Raw genomic sequence first — 21599 nt, 5'->3', positions numbered from 1 at the left:
GATGTTGGCTGTGGGTTTATCATATATGGCTTTTATTATGTTGAGGTACTTGCCCTCTATACCCATTTTGTTGAGAGTTTTTATCATGAATGGATGTTGAATTTTGTCAAATGCTTTTTCAGCATCTATGGAGATGATCATGTGGTTTTTGTCTTTCTTTTTGTTGATGTGGTGGATAATGTTGATGGATTTTCGAATATTGTACCATCCTTGCATCCCGGAGATGAATCCCACTTGGTCATGGTGTATGATCCTTTTGATATATTTTTTAATTTGGTTTGCTAATATTTTATTGAGTATTTTTGCATCTATGTTCATCAGGGATATTGGTCTGTAGTTTCCTTTTTTGGTGGGGTCTTTGCCTGGTTTTGGTATTAGGGTGATGTTGGCTTCATAGAAAGAGTTTGGGAGTATTCTGTCCTCTTCTATGTTTTGGAAAACTTAAGGAGAATGGGTATTATATCTTCTCTGTATGTCTGATAAAATTCTGAGGTATCTGGCCCAGGGGTTTTTTTCTTGGGTGGTTTTTTGATTACTGCTTCAATTTCTTTGCTGGTAATTGGTTTATTTAATTTTTGTGTTTCTTCCTTGGTCAGTCTTGGAAGTTGTATTTTTCTAGGAAGTTGTCCATTTCTTCTAGGTTTCCCAGCTTGTTAGCATATAGGTTTTCATAGTATTCTCTAATAATTCTTTGTATTTCTGTGGGGTCTGTCGTGATGTTTCCTTTCTCATTTCTGATTCTGTTGATGTGTGTTGATTCTCTTTTTCTCTTAATAAGTCTTGCTAGAGGCTTATCTATTTTGTTTATTTTCTCAAAGAACCAGCTCTTGGTTTCATTGATTTTTTCTATTGTTTTATTCTTGTCAATTTTGTTTATTTCTTCTCTGATCTTTATTATGTCCCTCTTTCTGCTGACTTTAGGCCTCATTTGTTCTTCTTTTTCCAATTTTGATAACTGTGATGTTAGACTATTCATTTGGGTTTGTTCTTCCTTCTTTAAATATGCCTGGATTGCTATATACTTTCCTCTTAAGACTGCTTGTGTCCCACAGAAGCTGGGGCTTTGTGTTGTTGTTGTCATTTATTTCCATATATTACTGGATCTACATTTTGATTTTGTCGTTGATCCATTGACTATTTAGAAGCGTGTTGTTAAGCCTCCATGTGTTTATAAGCCTTTTTGTTTTCTTAGTACAATTTATTTCTAATTTTATACCTTTGTGATGTGAGAAGTTGGTTGGTAGGATTTCAGTCTTTTTGAATTTACTGAGGCTCTTTTTGTGGCCTAGTATGTGGTCTATTCTGGAGAATGATCCATGTGCACTTGAGAAGAATGTGTATCCTGTTGCTTTTGGGTGTAGAGTTCTATAGATGTCTATTAGGTCCACCTGTTCTAGTGTGTTGTTCAGTGCCTCTGTGTCCTTACTTATTTTCTGTTTGGTGGATTTGGAGTGAATGGTGTGTTGAAGTCTCCTATAATGAATTCATTACAGTCTATTTCCTCCTTTAGTTCTGTTAGTATTTGTTTCACATATGCTGGTGCTCCTGTGTTGGGTGCATATATATTTATAATGGTTATATCCTCTTGTTGGACTAAGCCCTTTATCATTATGTAATGTCCTTCTTTATCTCTTTCTTTGTTTTAAGGACTATTTTGTCTGATACTAGTACTGCAACACCTGCTTTTTTCTCCCTATTGTTTGCATGAAATATCTTTATCCATCCCTTGACTTTTAGTCTGTGCATGTCTTTGGGTTTGAGGTGAGTCTCTTGTAAGCAGCATATAGATGGGTCTTACTTTTTTATCCATTCTATTACTCTATGTCTTTTGATTGGTGCATTCAGTCCATTTACATTTAGGGTGATTATCGATAGGTATGTACTTATTGCCATTTCAGTCTTTCAATTCGTGGTTACCAAAGGTTCCAGGTTACTTTACTTACTATCTAAGAGTCTAACTTAACTCACTTAGTATGCTGTTGCAAACACAATCTAAAGGTTCTTTTCTATTTCTCCTCCTTTTTCTTCCTCCTTCATTCTTTATATATTAGGTATCAGATTCTATACTTTTTCTCTATCCCTTGATTGGCTTTGGGGATAGTCAATTTAATTTGGCATTTGCCTCGCAATCAGCTGCTCCACCCTCCCTACCATGATTTTCCTACCTCTGGTGACAGCTGTCCATCCCTAGGAACACTTCCATCTATATCCAAAATAGACTGCAGAGATGGTTTGTGGAAGGTAAACTTCCTCAGCTTTTGCTTATCTGGAAAATGTTTATTCCCTCCTTCAAATTTAAATGATAATCTCGCTGGATAAAGTAATCTTGGTTCCAGGCCCTACTGCTTCATGACATTAAATACATCATGCCACTCCCTTCTGGCCTGTAAGGTTTCTGCTGAGAAGTCTGATGTTAGCCTGATGGGCTTTCCTTTGTATGTGATCTTTTTTCTGCCTCTGGCTGCTTTTAACAGTCTGTCCTTATCCTTGATCTTTCCCATTTTAATTACTATGTGGCTTGGTGTTTTCTTCCTTGGGTCCCTTGTGTAGGGAGATTTGTGGATCTCCATGGCCTGAGAGACTATGTCCTTCCCCAGATTGGGGAAGTTTTCAGCAACTACCTCCTCGAAGACACTTTCTATCCCTTTTTCTCTCTCTTCTTCTTCTGGTATCCCTATAATGCAAATATTGTTCCTCTTGGATTGGTCACACAGTTCTCTCAATATTCTTTCATTTTTAGAGATCCTTTTTTCTCTCTGTGCCTCAGCTTCTTTGTATTCCTCTTCTCTAGTTTCTATTTCATTTATTGTCTCCTCCACCGTATCCAACCTGCTTTTAATACCCTCCATCGTGTTCTTTAATGATTGGATATCTGACCTGAATTCATTCCTGAGTTCTTGGATGTCTTTCCATACCTCCATTAGGATTTTGATGATTTTTATTTTGAACTCCCTTTCAGGAAGAGTCACAAGGTCCATATCATTTAAATCTTTCTCAGGAGTTGTATGAACAATTTTACTCTGGACAAGGTTACTTTGGCATTTCATGTTTGTATATTGCGCCCTCTAGTGTCCAGAAGCTCTATTCTGGAACTGCTGAGACCCTGAAGCAATGTCAGGTGTTGCAGGGGAGCGGTACTGGTGCCTGGGGGTAGGAACGAGCTGTTCTCTGCCTCCTGGCTCCTGTGCCTGTCTCCACTGCCTGAGCCAGTGGGCCGGTCACACAGGTATAAGTTTTTGTCCCAGAGCAGCCAGATATGCATCCCTGCTTTCCTCAAGCAGCTGGAATCCCAGTCTCCCCAGGAACTCTGCCTGTATTAACTTTCCAACCTAGTAGTCATGCGAGTCTCATGAAAGCACCATGAAATGTAGGTTTGTGTTCCCAGAGCAGATCTCCGGAGCTAGGTATTCAGCAGTCCCAAGCCTTCCACTCCCTCTCTGCTCCGTTTGTCTTCCTCCCGCCGGTGAGCTGGGGTGGGCGAGGGGCTCGGGTCCCGCGGAGCCACAGCTCTGGTACGTTACCCCGTTCGCTGAGGTCTGCTCTTTTCTCCAGGTGTGTGCAGTCTGATGCCGTCCTCTTTCCTGTTGCTCTCAGGATTAGTTGTGCCAATTAAATTTTCTAATTGTATCCAGTTTTAGGAGGAAGCCTCTGTCTCTCCTCTCACGCCGCCATCTTTAATCTGTGATTTGTTTTAAAATCGTTATGCCTCCCTATCCAACTTGGCTTCACTTCACAATTTCATTATATTTTTTAAATGAGCTGAAAAGTTTAATCTTCTTAATTCTAAATCAAAATCTATAGAATTTTGTAATTATTTCCATCTGCCTTCTTCCAGTGCTCTGAACCCTTTCTGACATGTTCCTTAAAAACAGACAGAACATCTCCAAGAATTTGAACAATGACTCTCTTTACATTCACTGACAGTACCAAGTTGAATTAGCACACTTGAAGAATTTTTTTTTAATTTGTTCATTCTATGTCTCAGTTATATGATACTCATTTCATATAAAAATCAGATGTTGGTGATGTTACAAAATAGTTTGTCTTCTTTAAAAAGTCTGACTACAGAATCATGCTTAGTCACCCATTCCACAGAGAGCCTAGGCAAATATCCACAAAATGTTGGAAGGATTTGGGGTAGACTGATACTCAACAAATCAAAGGGAAAGAGACAGGGAGGCCACAGCACAGAACAGCACTGATGACAGGCTTGCTGCTTGGTGAGCAGAGGAATCCATCAGACTGGGTAATTTTGAGAACAGTAGAATAAAATCTACCAGCAAGGACTAAAATAATGGAAAAATCTGTAAATTAAAGTAGAAACTGTGTTATCTTACTGTAAGACAAAGACAGTAGAGGTTTAAACAGAAAAATAGAAAAGAGGGAGGAGGAGAAGCCTAACAAAACAGAGTATGTATTTGCTAAGAAAACACATTCTTCTTTATTTATTTGCAGGCAAAAAGAAAAAAAACATTACCAGTGATTCACCAAGTATTTCCCTGAAGAAAGAGTACATGCTTTTTAAGGTTAGAAAGGAGATTCACTGGTGATTATGCTAATTAAGGATCAAAACTAGATTCTAAATAGGACAGAGTGAGTCCATGCATCAGTACATAATTGGTTTTTCCTTTTTTTAAAGTCCCATTTTTCATTGGTCCAGAGTAAGTCTGAGCAATTGGTTAGGTTCAGTTTGGGTCTGGTGTACCACAGTGCATGGTCAGGACAGACTGCATTTGCAGGCCCTGTGCAAAATGAAAACAAATAACCCTTTTGTTAAAATCATTAAGAATTTTGAGATAGTGACAGCAGAACATTAAGCCAGTGATAAGGCCCGTCTAAGTTTGTGGCCCCGTGTGCTTGACAGCACAGGTCACACGTCATTGAATGTGGCATTGTCTTTGGTTTTTTTAACAGCCTACCTATAGAACTGTCATACTGAAACAGCACTGATTGCAGACCCCTCGGCAAGGGCTACTGTAAGTGTGTATTCCGGGGAGCTCAGCAGCTCAGTGTTGCTCCTGCCTCAGACTGTTTGCTCACCTTCATGTCCCAGGCATCTAGCACAATCTCTGACCCACGGTAAAGCACTCAGTAATTAGTAGATGGGTAGGTGATGGATGATAGTGGTTGCCAGCCTGTCTCAACGATTCTGATTCAGTTCATCTCTAGATAAGACCAAGTGTGGGTTCTTTTTAGCTTCATTGTTTGAAAAGTAGTGAGAAAAGGGCTTTGGCTGCCAAATTCACTTGCAAAACCCAGGTTAAACAAGCTTATTTTTTCTTAAAGCACCTTAAAAAGGTATAATATATATATATATATATATATATATATATATATATTAATCTCAACAGACTTTGAGACTTTGCAAATGCCTCCTCTAGCCAGCCTGAGGGTTTCTTTTAGCCCTGGGCCTAAAATGTCCTGCTCATACACAACCTGTTTCTCTGTTCAGTTATCCTGAAACCTATTTAAGCTGATAGAATAACAATTGAGTCCTAACCAAATTAAGGCTGGAGTGGTAGGCAGGCTAATGCCCCCCCACCCTGCCTGTTCCCCAGGCAAAGATATCCACATCTTAATTCCTGGAACCTTAGACTATGTTAGATTACATGGCAAAAGGAAATTAAGGTGGACTAGTGGTTACAAGGGAAAGGGTGGGGGAGGATGGGTGGGGAGGGAGGGAGAAGGGGATTGTGGGGTATCATGATTGGTGCACATGGTGTGTGTGGGGTCATAGGGAAGACAGTGTAGCTCAGCGAAGACCATTAGGGACTCTGTGGCTTCTTACTACACTGATGGACAGTGACTGCAATGGGGTATGGGGTGGGGCTTGATAATAAGAGTGAATGTAATAACCACATTGTTTTTCTTGTGAAACCTTCATAAGAGTATATATCAATGATACCTTAATAAAAAAAAAAGGAAATTAAGGGTGCAGATGAATTAAGGTTGCTAATCAGCTAACCTTAAAAGTAGCTAAACTATTCATTAAAATATTAATTATCCTGGATTATCCACATGAGTTCAATGTGTCACAAGGGCTCTTAAGTGGGAAAGAGGGGCAGAGAGGCAGAGAAAGAATGGTGGCGAAGGCAGCCAGGTCAGAGAGATGCGAGGAGTCTGCCTCCCATGGCATTGAAGGTGAAGACAGGGGGTAGTTTTCCTAAGTTGGAAAAGGTGAGCAAACAGGTTCTTCACCACAGGCTCCAGAGAGGAGTGTTAGCTGTGCCAGCACCTTGATTCTAGACCAGTGAGAGCTGAGTCAGCCTGCCAACTCCAGAACTGTGAGATAACGCCTGTGTGTTGTAAGCCGCTGTGCTATGGTAATTCGTTACAGGAGCGGCAGGAACTGAAACAGCTGCTACCGTTGTGATGAAACTGTCCGTCTGGTGCCTGTATCATGAGAAATCACAACCTCCGGGGCTGACCATTACTGTCTGCCCATGCGTTTTCCACTTCTCTTGATAGCCAAAAGTAGACTTCTGTGTGGGCTTTTTTTCTGTTTTTTTGTTCCTCCATTGGACCAGAAAGTTTCTGGGTTCAGGCTAGTAGATGGTACAGTCTTGGGGAAGTAGGGCAGCCCGTTCCAGAGAACATGAGTTTCTTGGGATGTTACTGCTTGAAAACTAGTGAGAAAAGTAGCTTTGGCTGCCAGAGTCACTTGCAAAACCCAGGTTAAACAAGCTTCTTTCTTCTTAAAGCACTTTTAAAAAGTATAATCTATGTATAAAGTTTTTTTTAATCTCAACAGTCTAAGAGAATATCCAACAAACAGTATCCTTGTCCTTCAGCCCAATTCCTTTCACCAGTCATTCATTGTTAACTTGTGAATCTTTCCAGAGCTATTCTATATACATATAAGCACACACATATACACACAATATGCACACACACACACACACACACACACCAATTTTCTGCACAGTCTTCTGCACCTTGTTTGTTTTACCTAATAATTCAATTAACATGTTCATTTATGGAAGAATTTCCATAGCTTCTAATGTGTAATATGTACATGAAACACTTATTAGAGGACTTAATGGAGAAAAAGTAAATATTTGCCAAATATTTTGGACCACAGATTTCTCTTTTAGAGTGTCTCATGGAACTAGTTTTTGAGACACATTGAACAACACCAAGCTGTCTTCCCCTCGTGTAGAAATAAAAATTAGTAACCCCCAAACACTGGTGTAGCATGAATGGTATGGATTTTGGAGTGAGAGAAATCTAGGCTAATATCCTGGCTCCACTGTTGACTTACCAGCCTACTTGCTTCAATACTTATTGGTTGTGTGGCTTTGAGCAGGTTGCTTAACTTTATTGAGGCTTCTTGTTAATATGGTCTATCTCATTTATTCAATCATTTGTTCATTAATTAATACATGCAGTCATTGAAATATTTATGAGCCAGGTTAAATAAAAAGAGTCTCTCCACTTGAGAAGCTTCTAGTCTAGTGAGGGAGGCTTCATTTGTAGCATACGAATAGCAAGTAAACAATGGCCTGTCTTAGAGTTGTGGAAAATCATTTTATACCAAGACAGTTTTTTACTTTTATAAACACAGATCAACAATAACAAATGTCACCTATACCATTTCAAAACTTGGAAAGGATGCAAGAATAAGTAGGTTTTAATACAGAGTTTTTCAGGTATTGATTTTTTTTAAGTATATATGGACTTGATATTGATCATCAAATGAATTACCAGAGTAATCTGAATAAAGTACTGTTAAGACTGACAAAATCTTCCAATTAATTATTATGAAATTCCTGCATAAATTTTGGCATTCTTGTGGATTATGGACATATTTATCTTAATGGCTGTGAATTTAAACATAGAGTTATATAGAACTGGAGAATATTTTTTTCAAATCCATGATGTATTTTATAGGGAAATTTTAGAATTGTCATCCTTTCACAATATCTATAAAGCACATAAGTGCATTTTAGCATTAAGTGTATTCGCTCTTAATTCTCCTTTCTTTCTTTCATTCAAAATAACTTATTTCAAATTTGTATGTATTTCTTAAAGCATATTTACGTACTTCTTAAAGCTGTTTGGCAATAACTGCCTAGGCTTATGGAGATGTAGGTACCTATACCCAGGAATTCCACTCTTAAGCACATACTGTAGAGAAACATTTGCATATGTATGTCAGGGGATATGTTCATAGGTGCATTGTTTGTAATAGTGAAAAACTGAAAACTCCCCAAATATCTCTCCACAGGAAAATGGGAAAAATCAATGATAGAATTTTCACACAAATATTTGCATATTTCCATTTCTTCATGCTTATGATAAATCTGAATAGCAAAGTAATATTCATCAGAAAAAAATAGCTTTAGGGAGCTCAGACACACAGTGCGTGGGGTGCTGGATACTAGGGAAACAGGACAGTAAAATCTGCGAGTGGGTCCCCACAGCCAGCGCCCCTGGGACAAAAGAAAAGCAAGTGCCCTTTGAAAATCTTAAAGGGACAGGGACCTCAGAACTGGATGGAAGTGCCGCAGCGCAATCAGCCCAGTAACTGGGAATCCTGGGGAACTCCGGGCGCTCCAACCCCCTGGGCAGCAGCGCAGCTCAGAGGCCCCTCACCGGGATAAACAGCCTCCCGCCCATTCCCACTCTGGCACGACTCCACCATAGCGGCATCAGCCACACCCACAGCAACCGGGAAGCGCTTCTTCACAGCGGCCAGGCAAGAACCAGACACCCCATCTGCGTGCAGCTGCCCAGCACAAGACACAAGGGGTCGCTGTTCTCCCAGGAGAGGAAGGCCACAACTGGCAAGAAGGGACGTTCTCCCAGCTGACACATGCACCAGCTCTGCACAACTACTTCTATCGCCATGAAAAGGCAGAAGAATTTGATCCAGACCAAAATAACAGAGACAACCTCTGAGGAGATAGACCTAACCAATCTTCCTGAAAAAGAATTCAAAATAAAGGTCATAACCATGCTGATGGATCTTCAGAGAAATATGCAAGAGCTAAGGGAAGAAGTCCGGAGGGAAATTACAGAAATGAAACAATCTCTGTAAGGACTTAAGAGCAGACTGGATGAGCTGCAAGAGGCTGTTAATGGAATAGAAATCAGAGAACAGGAACACAGAGAAGCTGATGCAGAGAGAGATAAAACAATACTAAGAGAACTGTGTGACCAATCCAAAAGGAACAATATCTGCATTATAGGGGTACCAGAAGAAAAAGAAGAGAGAAAAAGGAATAGAAAGTGTCTTTGAAGAAATAATTGCTGAAAACTTCCCCAAACTGGGGGAGGAAATAAACACTCAGGCCATGGAAGTGTACAGAACTCCCAACAGAAGGGACCCAAGGAGGACAACACCAAGACACATAATAATTAAAATGGCAAAGACACAGGACAAGGACAGAGTTTTAAAGGCAGCTAGAGAGAGGAAAAAGGTCACCTACAAAGGAAAACCCATCAGGCTATCATCAGACTTCCCAACAGAAACCTTACAGGCCAGAAGAGTATGGCATGATATATTTAATGCAATGAAACAGAAGGGCCTTGATCCAAGCATACTGTATCCAGCACGATTATCATGTAAATATGAAGGAGGGATTACACAATTCCCAGACAAGCAAAAGTTGAGGAAATTTGCCTCCCACAAACCAACTCTACAGGGTATTTTAGAGGGACTGTTCTAGATGGGAGCACTCCTAAGACTAAATAGATGTCACCAGAGAAAATAAAATCACAGCAAAGAAAGCAGACCAACCAAATACTAACTAAAGGCAAAAAATAAAATCCACTACCCACAAAAACAGTTAAAGAAAACACAAAAGAGCACAGAATAAAACAACCAACATATAAAGAATGGAGGAGGAGGAATAAGAAGGGAGAGAAATAAAGAATCACCAGACCGTGTTTAAAATAGCTCAATAAGCGAGTTAAGTTAGATGGTTAGATAGTAAAGAAGCTAACCTTGAACATTTGGTAACCACGAATCTAAAGCCTGCAATGGCAATAAGTACATATCTTTCAATAATTACCCTAAATGTAAATGGACTGAATGCACCATTCAAAAGACACAGAGTAATAGAATGGATAAAAAACCAAGACCCATCTATATGCTGCTTACAAGAGACTCACCTCAAACCCAAAGACATGCACAGACTAAAAGTCAAGGGATGGAAAAAGATATTTCATGCAAACAATAGGGAGAAAAAAGCAGGTGTTGCAGTACTAGTATCAGACAAAATAGTCTTCAAAACAAAGAAAGAGATAAAGAAGGACATTACATAATGATAAAGGGCTCAGTCCAACAAGAGGATATAACCATTATAAATATATATGCACCCAACACAGGAGCACCAGCATATGTGAAACAAATACTAACAGAACTAAAGGAGGAAATAGAATGCAATGCATTCATTTTAGGAGACTTCAACACACCACTCACTCCAAAGGATAGATCCACCGGACAGTAAATAAGTAAGGACACAGAGACACTGAACAACACACTAGAACAGATGGACCTAAGAGACATGTACAGAACTCTACATCCAAAAGCAACAGATTACACATTCTTCTCAAGTGCACATGGAACATTCTCCAGAATAGACCACAGACTAGGCCATAAAAAGAGCCTCAGTAAATTCAAAAAGATTGAAATTCTACCAACCAACTTATCAGACCACAAAGGCATAAAACTAGAAATAAATTGTACAAAGAAAGCAAAAGGCTCACAAACACATGGAGGCTTAACAATATGCTCCTAAATAATCAGTGGATCAATGACCAAATTAATATAGAGGTCAAGCAATATATGGAAACAAATGACAGCAACAACACAAAGCCCCAACTTCTGTGGGACGTAGTGAAAGCAGTCTTAAGAGGAAAGTATATAGCAATCCAGGCATACTTAAAGAAGGAAGAACAATCCCTAATGAATAGTCTAACATCGCAATTATTGAAATTGGAAAAAGAAGAACAAGTGAGGCCTAAAGTTAACAGAAGGAGGGATATACTAAAGATCAGATAAGAAATAAATAAAATGGAGAAGAATGAAACAATAGGAAAAAATCAGTGAAACCAAGAGCTGGTTCTTTGAGAAAATAAACAAAATAGATAAGCCTCTAGCCAAACTTACTAAGAGAAAAAGAGAATCAACACACATCAATAGAATCAGAAATGAGAAAGGAAAAATCACGACAGACCCCACAGAAATACAAAGAATTATTAGAGAACACTATGAAAACCTATATGCTAAGAAGCTGGAAAACCTAGAAGAAATGGACAACTTCCTGGAAAAATACAACCTTCCAAGACTGACCAAGGAGGAAACACAAAAATTAAACAAACCAATTATGAGCAAAGAAATTGAAGCAGTAATCAAAAAACTACGAAAGAACAAAACCCCGGGGCCAGATGGATTTACCTCAGAATTTTATCAGACATACAGAGAAGACATAATACCCATTCTCCTTAAAGTTTTCCAGAAAATAGAAGAGATGGGAATACTCCCAAACTCATTCTCTGAGACCAATATCACCCTATTACCAAAACCAGGCAAAGATCCCACCAAAAAAGAAAATTACAGACCAATATCCCTGATGAATGTAGATGCAAAAATACTCAATAAAATATTAGCAAATCGAATTCAAAAATATATCAAAAGGATCATACACCATGACCAAGTGGGATTCATCTCAGGGATGCAAGGATGGAACATTCAAAAATCCATCAACATCATCCACCACATCAACAAAAAGAAAGACAAAAACCACATGATCATCTCCATAGATGCTGAAAAAGCATTTGACAAAGTCCAACATCCATTCATGATAAAAACTCTCAGCAAAATAGGAAGAGAGGGCAAGTACCTCAACATAATAAAGGCCATCTATGATAAACCCACAGCCAACATTATACTGAACAGCGAGAACCTGAAAGCATTTCCTCTGAGATCGGGAACTAGACAGGGATGCCCACTCTCTCCACTGTTATTTAACATAGTACTGGAGGTCCTAGCCATGGAAATTAGACAAAACAAAGAAATACAAGTACTCCAGATTGGTAAAGAAGAAGTCAAACTGTCACTATTTGCAGGTAACATGATATTGTACATAAAAAACCCTAAAGACTCCACTCCAAAACTACTAGAACTGATATCGGAATACAGCAAAGTTGCAGGATACAAAATAAACACACAGAAATCTGTGGCTTTCCTATACACTAGTAATGAACCAATAGAAAGAGAAATCAGGAAAACAATTCCATTCACAGTTGCATCAAAAAGAATAAAATACCTAGGAATAAACCTAACCAAGGAAGGGAAAGACCTATATCCTGAAAACTATAAGACACTCTTAAGAGAAATTAAAGAGGTCACTAACAAATGGAAACTCATCCCATGCTCTTGACTAGGAAGAATTAATATCATCAAAATGGCCATCCTGCCCAAAGCAATATACAGATTTGATGCAATCCCTATCAAATTACCAACAGCATTCTTCAACAAACTGGAACAAATAGTTCAAAAATTCATATGGAAACACCAAAGACGCCAAATAGCCAAAGCAGTCCTGAGAAGGAAGAATATTTGGGGGGTATCTCACTCCCCAACTTCAAGCTCTACTACAAAGCCACAGTAATCAAGACAATTTGGTACTGGCACAAGAACAGAGCCACAGACCAGTGGAACAGAATAGAGACTCCAGACATTAACCCAAGCACATATGGTCAATTAATATACGATAAAGGAGCCATGAACATACAATGGGGAAATGACAGTCTCTTCAACAAATGGTGCCAGCAAAACCAGCTGCTGGTAAAAAAAAAAAAAACTACATGTAAGAGAATGAAACTGGATCACTGTATAACCCCATTCACAAAAGTAAATTCAAAATGGATCAAAGACCTGAATGTAAGACGTGAAACCATAAAACTCGTAGAAAAAAACATAGGCAAAAATCTCTTGGACATAAACATGAGCGACTTCTTCATGAACATATCTCCCCAGGCAAGGGAAACAAAAGCAAAAATGAACAAGTGAGACTACATCAAGCTAAAAAGCCTCTGTACAGCAAAGGACACCATCAATAGAACAAAAAGGTACCCTACAGTATGGGAGAATATATTCATAAATGACAGATCCAATTAAGGGTTGACATCCAAAATATATAAAGAGCTCATGTACCTCAACAAACAAAAAGCAAATAATCCAATTAAAAATGGGCAGAGGAGCTAAACAGACAGTTCTCCAAAGAAGAAATTCAGATGGCCAACAGACACATGAAAAGATGCTCCACGTCACTAGTCATCAGAGAAATGCAAATTAAAACCACAATGAGATATCACCTCACACCAGTAAGGATGGCTGCCATCCAAAAGACAAACAACAACAAATGTTGGCGAGGTTGTGGAGAAACAAGAACCCTCTTACACTGCTGGTGGAATGTAAATTAGTTCAACCATTATGGAAAGCAGTATGGAGGTTCCTCAAAAAGTTCAAAATAGAAATACCATTTGACCCAGGAATTCCACTTTTAGGAATTTACCCTAAGAGTGCAGCAGCCCAGTTTGAAAAAGACAGATGCACCCCTATGTTTATCGCAGCGCTATTCACAATAGCCAAGAAATGGAAGCAACCTACGTGTCCATCTGTTGATGAATAGATAAAGAAGATGTGGTACATTTACACAATGGAATATTATTCAGCCATAAGGAGAAAACAAATCCTACCATTTGCAACAACATGGATGGAACTAGAGAGTATTATCCTCTGTGTAATATGCCCAGTGGAGAAAGATAAATACCAAATGATTTCACTCATATGTGGAGTATAAGAACAAAGAAAAACTGAAGGAACAAAACAGCAGCAGAATCACAGAACCCAAGAATGGACTAACAGTTACCAAAGGGAAAGGGACTGGGGAGAATGGGAGGGAAGGGAGGGATAAGGGTGGGGAAAAAGAAAGCACGTATTACCATTAGCATGTATAATGTGGGCAGGGGCATCTGGAGGGCTGTGCAACACAGAGAAGATAAGTAGTGATTCTACAACATCTTACTACCCTGATGGACAGTGACTGTTTTGGTGTTTGTGGAGGGGACTTGGTGAAGGGGGGAGCCTAGTAAACATAATGTTCTTCATGTAATTGTAGATTGATGATAACAAAATAATTAAAAAATAAAAATTAAAAAAATTAAAATAGCTTTAGGAATTTAATTGAAAATAACTAAGAAGTTCTTTTCTTTGCCATTTTGCTTGCCCGAAAGTTTCAACTTGTTTCATTTTCTAAGGCTAATAAAATATAGTCTAGGTCTACTGAATTCCAAACAATGCACAACACTTGTTTTACTGAATCCTGATGACTTCAGTCTAATTTATTTATGATATGCTTTTGGTTTTTAAAAGGTCAACTAGAAATTTGTAGCGACTTTTCCCATTTATTCTGAGATCAAACATTTTTTATACCAAAACTTAATTCAAAACAATAGTGGTAACTTTGGTAATGTTAATTTTTAAACACATTATTTAAATGTTTTCCATTTAAAAGTTGTTTCTATAATTGAGTTCATCCCATAATGGAAACTCGTAATGTCAGTATGATAGCTCCCCTGTTTTTTAATAGTAGCAAGTACCTAATATTTTGATCAGGCTGTTTTTTGTTATCATTTTGATAAAGATTTGATTTGTTACATTCTAAAAAACAAAAAACAAATTGTTAGATATTTGGCTTTTGTTATTACCAAATACTGTATTTCTCAGCCAGTGCTCAGCTCTGATTCTTTCCCAGTAAATTGCCCTTACCTCGCCTCTCATCTTCATCCATTGCCCACATCTGACCTTTACCCCAGTCCCAGGGGAAGGTTAGGATGAGGTGGGTGGTGCCACAGAAGTTAGTAGTAAAACAAAGCTGTATGTGTGTTTGTGTGTTGAGGGGGCAATGGAGGGCATTAAATTTCAGCGTAAGAGAAACAGGTACTTGAGGATGCCCTGAGCTGGTGGCTGGGCAGGAATTGATCATTCTGCTAGATTTTCACTATGACTGCTTCAGCCCAAGAGTTTAAGACGTCCTTCCTCCCAAAAGAAATCACTGCCTATTATTCTTGTCTGTAATAAATCACAAGCAAAACAGCCTCCTGCCAGGCCTTTCTTCTTAACTCCAGATAATTCATAGTGGGTGGAAATAATTTACCTAACTTGTGTTTACAAATGCAGTAGTCAAAGTTACACTGAAAGCCAGCATTTGGGTGGGGTGGTAACGGCACAAGTTTCAGGCACACAGACTAAACTTGGCTTTGGCTTCTGTGGCAACACTCCTTTCTAGTTCTCCCCGTATTTCTCAAATCTTTTCTTTTCAACATCCTTTTAATCATTTTTTTCTCTTACTGTCTGCCTGTGCAATTGTAATATTCTCCAGGATTCTAAACTAAACTTTTTACCCCTGGTAGATTCTCTCTGGGTGATTTCTTCAACTCATTTGCCTTTAGTGAAAGTGATGTGAGTGTTCTGTCTGTAGATGGCATCCAGTCATCTCTCCTGAGCTCTACAATCTATATAATCATTTACCTACTCAACATCTATCTCCATTTAGATATCTTGCAGTAACTTCAGACTCACCCATTATGGCTAAACAGAACCTTTTATGCCTAACACTAAACCTGCCCCTCTTCTGTATCTCCATCTTCACACATTACAAGACCCAAAAAGCTGACATTGGTCATGAAAGGGCAAGTACTGGATGAGCACATGGAGGAGAACTATTAAGTACATACACTGACATATCGCACACATGCCAGTGTTTAAAGAATAATACTGTAGATTTTTGCATGTTTTTGAACTTTAAATAAATAGAATTATAGTGGCATTTACCCTTCTGTGCCTTGCCCTTTTGCTCAACATTAGCTTTGAGATTCATGCATGTGTGTAGCTGCATCATAGTCCATTGTATGAAAATTCTATGACTTATTTGCCCATTTTCCTGTGGAGAGACATCTGGATACTTTGTAGTTTTTCACTATTACAAGCAATACACCTATGAACATATCCCCTGACATACATATGCAAATGTTTCTCTAGAGTATGTACTTAGGAGTGAAATTCCTGTGTTTACGTACCTACATTTCCATATACTTGGACAGTTATTGCCAAATTGTTATATAAAGTGATTCAAATGTTGACACTCCAACCACTAGCAGTTGATCTTGTTCTTCCATGTTCTCTGTGATCTTTGCTATTGATGCACATTTCCAATTTTGCTTATCTGGTATAAAATATTTCATACTAGTTTTCATTTGCATTTCTTTGGTTACTAATGAAGTTCTGCTTATTATCATATGCTTATTTGTACTCTTCCCTCATCTTGGAAGTTTCTGTAGTCTTTGGCATGTATTTTTAAATTTTGTTCAGGCTTCAAAATTATTTGTAGGAGTTCCTTGGATAGTAATTCTTTGTTAGTAGCATATATATTTCCTCCCAGTTTGTGACTTTTCATTCTATTAAGGTGTCTGTTGATGAATAGAAGTACTGCAAATACTTCTAATGTAATTTAATTTATCAATCTTTACCTTTATGGCTTCACTTTCTACTTTAAAAAAAAAAGCTTCTCTACCCTAAGATCCAAGGGTTATCATCCTTTATTTTCTTCTAAATGCTTTAAAGTTTTGACTTTCTCATTTAAATGGTTGGTTCACCTGGAATTGAGTTTTGTGTGTATTGTGAAGGTGGAGATATAGTGAAACCACATAGGAACTGACTTTAGATTTTTTGTTTCAGAACCACTGTTTGTGTCATAGTCAAATAAGCATGATGTTTCAAGGATCATAATACCATCAATGATTACACATTTTCCTGGACCTCTCAGTTTGCTCAGACTGGCACCATAACATGTTTCAGAAATCTTACTCTTAGAGTATGTTGCAAAATGCAACTAATCCACTCAGAACAATACTGATGCTCCTCATTTGAATAAGGAAAGATTGATATTCCAGTCATGGTAATACCAATATTAAACATGGCTGAGAAATGTCTTTACAAGATGAGCCAAGAACTGGAAATAACATTTTTGAAGTTATGGGTAATTCGGCTCCCAGAAAGTTAAAAGAGAAGTCAGTCATTCTAACATTTCAGAGAACCTTTCACAAGATGAGATATTTCTTTTGACAAATCTGACTTTTGATCTACACTATTCCTTGTTAATTAGATGATGGTAGTGCAATTTTTATTTGAGTTGTGGTTAGCGTGTGTATATGTGTGTATGTTTTAATGCAGTGTGAAATCAAGCTAATAAAGCAGAACTCTGCAATTATATTAAGAACATAAGCCATCTTTTAGTGAGGCTGTCATCATCTGGAGAAGTTTCATTTATTCCCTTTATTTAAAAAAGTCCTTATATTTTAGCCTTTAGCCCTGAAGAACAGTTTCTTTTTGTCATTAACCTGTCCTCTTTAATTCATATTATTCACTTATTCCAGATATTTATTGAGACCCTGTATTTTGCAAAGTAGTCTATGCTCAACTATTTGAGCATAACTATCTCTGAATCCAGGGGCTGAAAGAACTCCAAGATTATTTATAGGAATCCTAAGTTTCCACAAATTCAGTTAAGAAACTGAGATTCAGAAAGGTACAGTCACCTGACCAAAATCTCAGTGTGGTAAGGCATAAATAAGAATCTGACTCTGGATTCAGAATTTTTCTTGTTGAACCATGATGTCCATAAAAACTATCTGAAAATCTCCCTTAATCCTAAATACTGATAAAATGTTTATACAGATTCCTAAAGCAATAAAACATTATTTGTTAACAAATCATGTTACATAGTCCTTGTCTTCCAACAACTTATAAAAATTATGATGAAATGACACATTTGAAAAAAGTAAGAGAAAGTAAAAAGTTTAACTGAAAGCTTCCTGGGGACAGGAATCATGTGTTACTTTTATCTGTCTTATTTCTCTTGTACAGTGAGCTGTTTGTAGTACATGTTTGACAAATACTGATGAAATAAATAAAGCTATATTGAAACACAGGGTGCAGACATCAAGTACTTTAAATAATCACAGAAAAGAAAAATCAGCCTGAATGTAGAGTGTCAAAAGAAAAAAGTCTTCCTGGGAGATTTAGAACTTAAATCTGGACCATATCTAATGATTGTAATTTAATTACACAGAGAGGAACTCCAAGTTTCAAATTACTTGCTTAAGCTCACTTTCTGTGAAGAATTTAGATACAGGTTCTCTGAATTATTGGCTTCAAATTTCACTTTATCGGCATGAATTCTTGGAATAAGCATGTTGGTAAAAGAATATTACAAATATGCTAAAGTATGTTTACGAGGATATTAGTTATTGTGTTTTTTTATAAAAGCATTAAAAAAATGGAGCCAACCCAAATGTCTGTCTGGAGATTGATTAATGATTTCTACAACCAAATTAAAACTAATGATGAGTATAGATCTGTATTTTTCAACATGCGAAGGCTTTGCTATTGCATTGTAGAGTAAAGGCATCAAACTGCAAAATTATACGGATAGAATGATCCCACTTAAAAACAATACAGATGAAAATACAAATGATGTAAAATATGATGATGGACATTTTGCTTTATGCTTTTCATAATTTATAGTCTTACCATAAACACTTATTACTTATAAAAGTTATTAAACTTCAGTTTGCTTGTGTGGAGAGCTCTGAATTTATTCTGTTGACTTACCATGGATATGAAAGCTGTAGCATAATGACCTCTGTTCACTGAACATGAATTGAGTTCCTATTATGTACTAGTCTCTAAGAACAAGGGAGTCAAAATGTGTTTCTTAAGCTCCTTGTCACTTTAGGAGGAGACGAGGATCATAAATGGAGCATCAGGAATCTACTTCCTTCAGACCTGTCACTTCAGAGTGGTCCTTTTGTCTTAGGCTGATTTTTTAAACTAAATCAATAGATCTCTGCATTCTGCTTGTTCAGTGTCTAGACTATGTACAAAATTACAGAGGTTTTTCCATGTCTAACTTTTTAATTGAAATAATTCAATTCTGTATTTCCTAGGAGGAAAAAAGGCAACTCTAGGTTTTAGGGCCAGAGAACAATGGTTAATGTGTTTTGAGTTGACATTGAAAACTTACACATGTAATGATTATACTTTTATTCTTTATAGTATCATTTTCTTCTCCTGTGTAATATATTTTTAGATATTTAATTACATGTTAAAATAGTTATGTCTATATTTATTGTTAATTTTAACACTGAGACTCCCAGAGGATAGTACTTGTCATCTTGGCAGTGCATTAATGACTGGCCCTTTGACATTCCTGTGAGGGTAATGTTGTCAGAACTTGGCTTGCTCAGGATAAGACAAGACACGTCCCAGGTTTTGTGGCAGTCAACCATGGTTAATTGTGTAAGTCACAGGGCCAAGAGGACCCTGTGATGGATTCTTTTTTAATAATCTATGAAACTAAGTGTGGGTACAGGCTTATTGAAATACTCATAATCTAAACTTACTCAAAATTTGGGGATTTTTAATGGCTAATTCTTTTAAATTAAAGAAGCTATTAGCAGGAGCTCTTCTGTGGTTTATGCAATATTAGCAGCTAATAATAGTTTCCAAATTTTTTGTGGGAATTTACAAGTATCTCATTTAATCTTTGGACCATATCTGAGGCAGATATTATTATCTTGATTTTACAGGGGAGAGAACAGAAGTCCAGTTAGGTTAAATGATCTGCCTAAAGTCACATAACTAATAAGAAAAATACCTGAATTCAAATCTATCTGTCCTGACTTCAAATCCCATTCTTTTGCATCTGTACCAAGCTTCTGTGACTACTCCTCTGCCTTTGAAGCTGGAAATATGGGAGTATTGCTGAATCTTAGAATATTACTGGGTTGATTCAACCTAGTCATCAATGCCCCTGAAGCCATCTCTGATTGTTAATATTCAGCATGTTTTACTGACAAAGTCTATACACAGGTATAAATGTATGTTCCTAAACTGTCCTTCTGATTGAGCTCTCTTACTGCAGCTCACTATTTTTAAGACCAGGTAACAGCCAATAATATACTTTTTATTCTACAACTTAAAGGGAACATTTACATAAATGTAGAGATCAGTCGTTGATGTAGTAACTGCAGCACTGAAACTGATTAAAATTTAGTTACTAAGTAAAGATATGTAAATTCAATTAATGCATGTAGACCAACAACATTTCATCAATGACTGCTAAATGTGAAGTCATTATTAGTTATATGCACACTTGTAATCAAATAACCACTAAAGAAAATTAGTGCAGTCAGAACTTTCTGCTATTAAGGGTTAGAGTGTAAGTGGAATTTAAGGGACCCAGAGGAAAATGTAAACTGTGATGGAATTATTAAAGAAATGGCTTGAAAAGTCTTCTATATCTTGACATAAAAGTACTTGCAGCACAGAGGATATTTTATTTATCGACTTTAATTATGAGTATTGGTATAGGCCTTTGATTTTTTTTGTTAACTCGGAATAGAAACAGATTAATTCTAAAGAGTTAAATATTCCCTTCATCTCTTTATGTTAATGTAGCATAGGGATATAAATCTCTTAAGCAATTCTGAAACAAGATTTAATTTCTGTTTCACTTATTTGCCATTTTAATTTTCTTTTACTCTACATGGAATTAAAAAAAATAAAATCTTCGTTTTCTTTTTACTCTAGGACTGATCCTCCAGTACCTGAGATGTTGGGAAAAGAGCACAGCTCAGCTGAAAACATGTCTTTAGAAACTGTAAGAAACAGTAGTCCAGAAGACCTCTTTGATGAGATTTAACTGTCTCAAAAGAGCTCTGATGTTCACCAGACTATGTTTTCTGTTCATTAAACTGTAAAAGCAAAATTTCAACTCAGCAGCAGCTATAACTTACAGCACCTTCCAATTTAATTACATATACACTGAGTTGAAACCATTGTGCAAAATGGATTTCATATGTACATGAAGATATGACTTGATAATGGTACGTTATTCTAAACTGTTCATTGAGCATGCCTTTAATTACATAAAATCTGAGACATTTTGTTACAAAAAACACATTTATCTTATTCAAACATATCATGCATGGTAGCTGTCTGACATCCTGTCTAGGAAGATTTAAGAAATAGGACAAAGAAAATGTCTATGGTTCTTTTTTGAATAGTTATATTCTGAGCATTTTAACTTGTGGGATGATGTATAAAATCTGTTGTCAAGTTTGTACACATGAAACCTGAAAACCTGATGATAAAATTCTTGATGCATTGAACACAATTTGTTCTTAACAAAACATGTTATTTTGCTTAACATTTTCCTTAATTCTAGTAATAGGTCTTTATAAAATGCTTATTAATATAAATATAACCTTCTTTTGTATAAAAAATCTTTTCCGGAGATTCTTGATAAACTATTGATCTTACCTATATTAAGGACCATCTTTGAAGATAAGGACCTTACCATATTCACCTATTCATCCTCAAATACATCTGGCATTTTTTTAATGTTCGCTGTTTCTGCTTCCTACTTTCTCATTATATGTTCTCATTTCTCCAGTTGAACATCCATTCCTTCCCTGCTTCTCAAAGTTGACAACGACAGTTGACAATGACTAGTATTGCTACA

At 37.1% G+C, this 21599-nt stretch overlaps 1 protein-coding gene across 5 annotated transcripts in view; it reads left to right on the top strand.

Annotated features, from left to right (window-relative positions):
* XRCC4 (X-ray repair cross complementing 4) overlaps nucleotides 1-20849 on the top strand; it is a 258936-nt gene extending 238087 nt beyond the window's left edge. For all 5 annotated transcript variants that reach the window (XM_036914214.2, XM_057493754.1, XM_057493751.1 and 2 more), the window contains one exon: nucleotides 20666-20849. In XM_036914214.2, the coding sequence (XP_036770109.2) occupies nucleotides 20666-20777 (112 nt within the window). In that variant the 3' untranslated portion in view covers nucleotides 20778-20849. The remainder of the gene's footprint in view (nucleotides 1-20665) is intronic.
* The last annotated feature ends 750 nt before the right edge of the window (nucleotides 20850-21599 follow it).

This window comes from Manis pentadactyla, chromosome 2 (genome assembly GCF_030020395.1).
Source record: "Manis pentadactyla isolate mManPen7 chromosome 2, mManPen7.hap1, whole genome shotgun sequence".
NCBI lineage: Eukaryota > Metazoa > Chordata > Mammalia > Pholidota > Manidae > Manis > Manis pentadactyla.
Note: the sequence above shows the minus strand (reverse complement) of the source record. Positions and strands in the feature narration are given on the sequence as shown.